The sequence below is a fragment of the Myotis davidii genome, unplaced genomic scaffold (genome assembly GCF_000327345.1).
Source record: "Myotis davidii unplaced genomic scaffold, ASM32734v1 scaffold43, whole genome shotgun sequence".
Taxonomy (NCBI): domain Eukaryota; kingdom Metazoa; phylum Chordata; class Mammalia; order Chiroptera; family Vespertilionidae; genus Myotis; species Myotis davidii.
The window spans coordinates 749,016-751,486 of NW_006294590.1; the positions used below are offsets into that span (position 1 = coordinate 749,016).

General features: G+C 56.0%; 1 protein-coding gene across 1 annotated transcript in view; it reads left to right on the forward strand.

The window, feature by feature from the left end:
• Positions 1 to 2,471, forward strand: part of ATP6V0A2 (ATPase, H+ transporting, lysosomal V0 subunit a2) — a 22,644-nt gene that overhangs the window by 14,673 nt on the left and 5,500 nt on the right. The window contains exons 15-17 of the mRNA XM_015567217.1: positions 714 to 832; positions 1,538 to 1,809; positions 2,272 to 2,381. Of these exons, the coding sequence (XP_015422703.1) occupies positions 714 to 832; positions 1,538 to 1,809; positions 2,272 to 2,381 (501 nt within the window). The remainder of the gene's footprint in view (positions 1 to 713; positions 833 to 1,537; positions 1,810 to 2,271; positions 2,382 to 2,471) is intronic.

The window sequence follows — 2,471 nt, forward strand, 5'->3', positions numbered from 1 at the left end:
GATTTTTTACAGAGAGGAAGAGAGAGAGATAGAGAGCCAGAAACATCGATGGGAGAGAAACATCGATCAGCCGCCTCCTGCACATCCCCCACCGGGGATGCGCCCGCAACCCAGGCACATGCCCCTGACCGGAATCGAACCCGGGACCCCCCAGTCCGCAAGCCGACGCTCTATCCACTGAGCCAAACCGGCTTCGGCTCACGTTATTTTTTGTTTACGGTTTCCAGTCTGTCGCTTTGCAGTAGGTTCAGGTGTGCACATAGGGTTAGTCACATTACAGGACGGTGCCCTGATATTTCCAGCAACCGCCTGCCTGCACGTGGTTTAATAAAAAATTCTTGTTGTTATTAATCCGCAATATTTGTATGTGAAGGTAACACACAGCCCTGCCTGTCCCTGCCCAGGGTCAGGGCCCCGCCAGCACTCTCCTGCTCTCCCCGGAGGGGATGGGCGCCCCTTCCGCTGAGCCCGAGGGGCCCTTCCTCTCCTTTCACTTCCTGGGCTCTGGCCCCAAACGCACAGGCTCGCGGGCATTCTTGGGCCTTTACGTTCAGACTGCGTCACTCCGGCCCTGGGCTAAGGGGACAGCGTTCTCGGGTGGAGCTTCAGGAGGAAAGGGAACGCTGCTTCCCATGCAGATGGCGGCCTCTCCACTGTCACCGCGGCAGAGGGAGGACGCTAACGACTTCTCTGTTGGTTTGTTCTGTCTTTAGATTTGGAACTTGGCCACAAATCGCCTCACTTTCCTGAACTCTTTCAAAATGAAAATGTCTGTGATTTTAGGAATTATCCACATGACTTTTGGAGTCGTTCTGGGAATATTTAACCACTTGTAAGTACAGGTTTTTCAAAAGCTGTCTTTCTAAGCCAAGTTGGGTACTTCTTTGCCTCTTGATGGTAGACGGTAGGTAAGAGGCAGCCGATGTGGTGGCTGAGTGTGTGAGTGATTGTTTCGATGATACGGTTTTTGACAGTTTCATTAGCTCGTTCGCTCAGCAGATGTTTATGGAGCACAGAGTTGTGCCAGGCATATTTTTGGCTCTAGGGAATGAGCAGGGAGGAGGCCGGGAAGCAAGGCAATTATATATTCATCTCTAGGATTGACTTCTCACTTTTTTATGCATTAGAAAAATTTTAAAAATTATTTGTTAGTCCTCACTGGAGGATATCTTTATTGATGAGAGAGAGAGAAGCATCGATTGGTGGCCTCATGTACCTGCCCCACCAGAAATGGGACCTGCAACCTGGGTATGCGCCCTGACCGGCATCGAACCTGCAGGCTTTTTGGTGTGCGGGCGATGCTCCAACCCACCGAGCCACCGGCGGGCGAGACAGCCTTTTGTTGTCACGAGCTGGTGTCTAGGAGTGAGAGGGTGTGCCTTCCCCGACTGGGTCTGTGGGCGCGCGTCGTGTTGCGTCCTCACGGTTCTCTCCCTGGAGCCCTAACAGCGTGTCGGGCGGGAGCCGTGCTGAGAGGCCTCGTCACAGGAGTGACTGCCTCAGCGCGGCCCTGTCCGGGCCGACCGCCCTCCTCCAGGCATTTCAGGAAGAAGTTCAACATCTACCTGGTGTCGGTCCCCGAGCTGCTCTTCCTGCTCTGCATGTTCGGGTACCTCATCTTCATGATCATCTACAAGTGGCTGGTCTACTCGGCGGAGACCTCCCGGGCGGCCCCCAGCATCCTCATCGAGTTCATCAACATGTTCCTGTTCCACAGAAGGATGCGGCCTGCTGGACACGGTGCTGCGGGCGCTGGACAGGCCGTACCATCCAGACTCCCTGCCACAGTCCGGCTGGCATGGCTCAGGGGTTGAGCATTGACCTAGGAACCAGGAGGTCACTGTTCAATTCCCGGTCAGGGCGCAGGCCTGGATTGCGGGCTTGATCCCCAGTCGGGGGTGTGCAGGAGGCAGCCGATCCATGATTCTCTCTCATCCTGGATGTTTCTCTCTCCTTTCCTCTCTGAGATCAATAAAAACATATTTAAAACAAACCCCCTGCTGCTCAGTAGCTGTCAGAACTGGTGGGAAGTAAATGTACCACTGGGGGTTCCGAGGGCTGCCCAGTCCCCCCACTTTCCCAGTTTCTTTAAAATCCCTCTCTGACAAGGCAGGTCGTCCGAGAATGGGCACCTGGGCCGCAGCCCGTGGCCTCTCCAATGACCAGGTGTCTGAGTGATGCCCCCTCGGCAGCAGCTGCCCGCCCTGCCTGCCCCCAGCCCCCGCCGCCTCCAAGTGGAGTCTGAACCTGACGGCTTTCGCCCCCTTGTAGCCCTCGTCATCGTCGTCATTGGTGCTGGAATCGCTCTGGGCCCAGAAGGCGGCCCTGGGCGTGCACTTGCTCTGAGCTCCTTGCTTGTGGAGGAAGGGATGTCGGGCTTGGTTTTCTGCTGATTTAAGGAACGTGCTGATGACCCGTGGTCACCCCCCTCTCTGCCCGCAGGAGCACGTGCAGCGGCTGCTGCTGGCCAT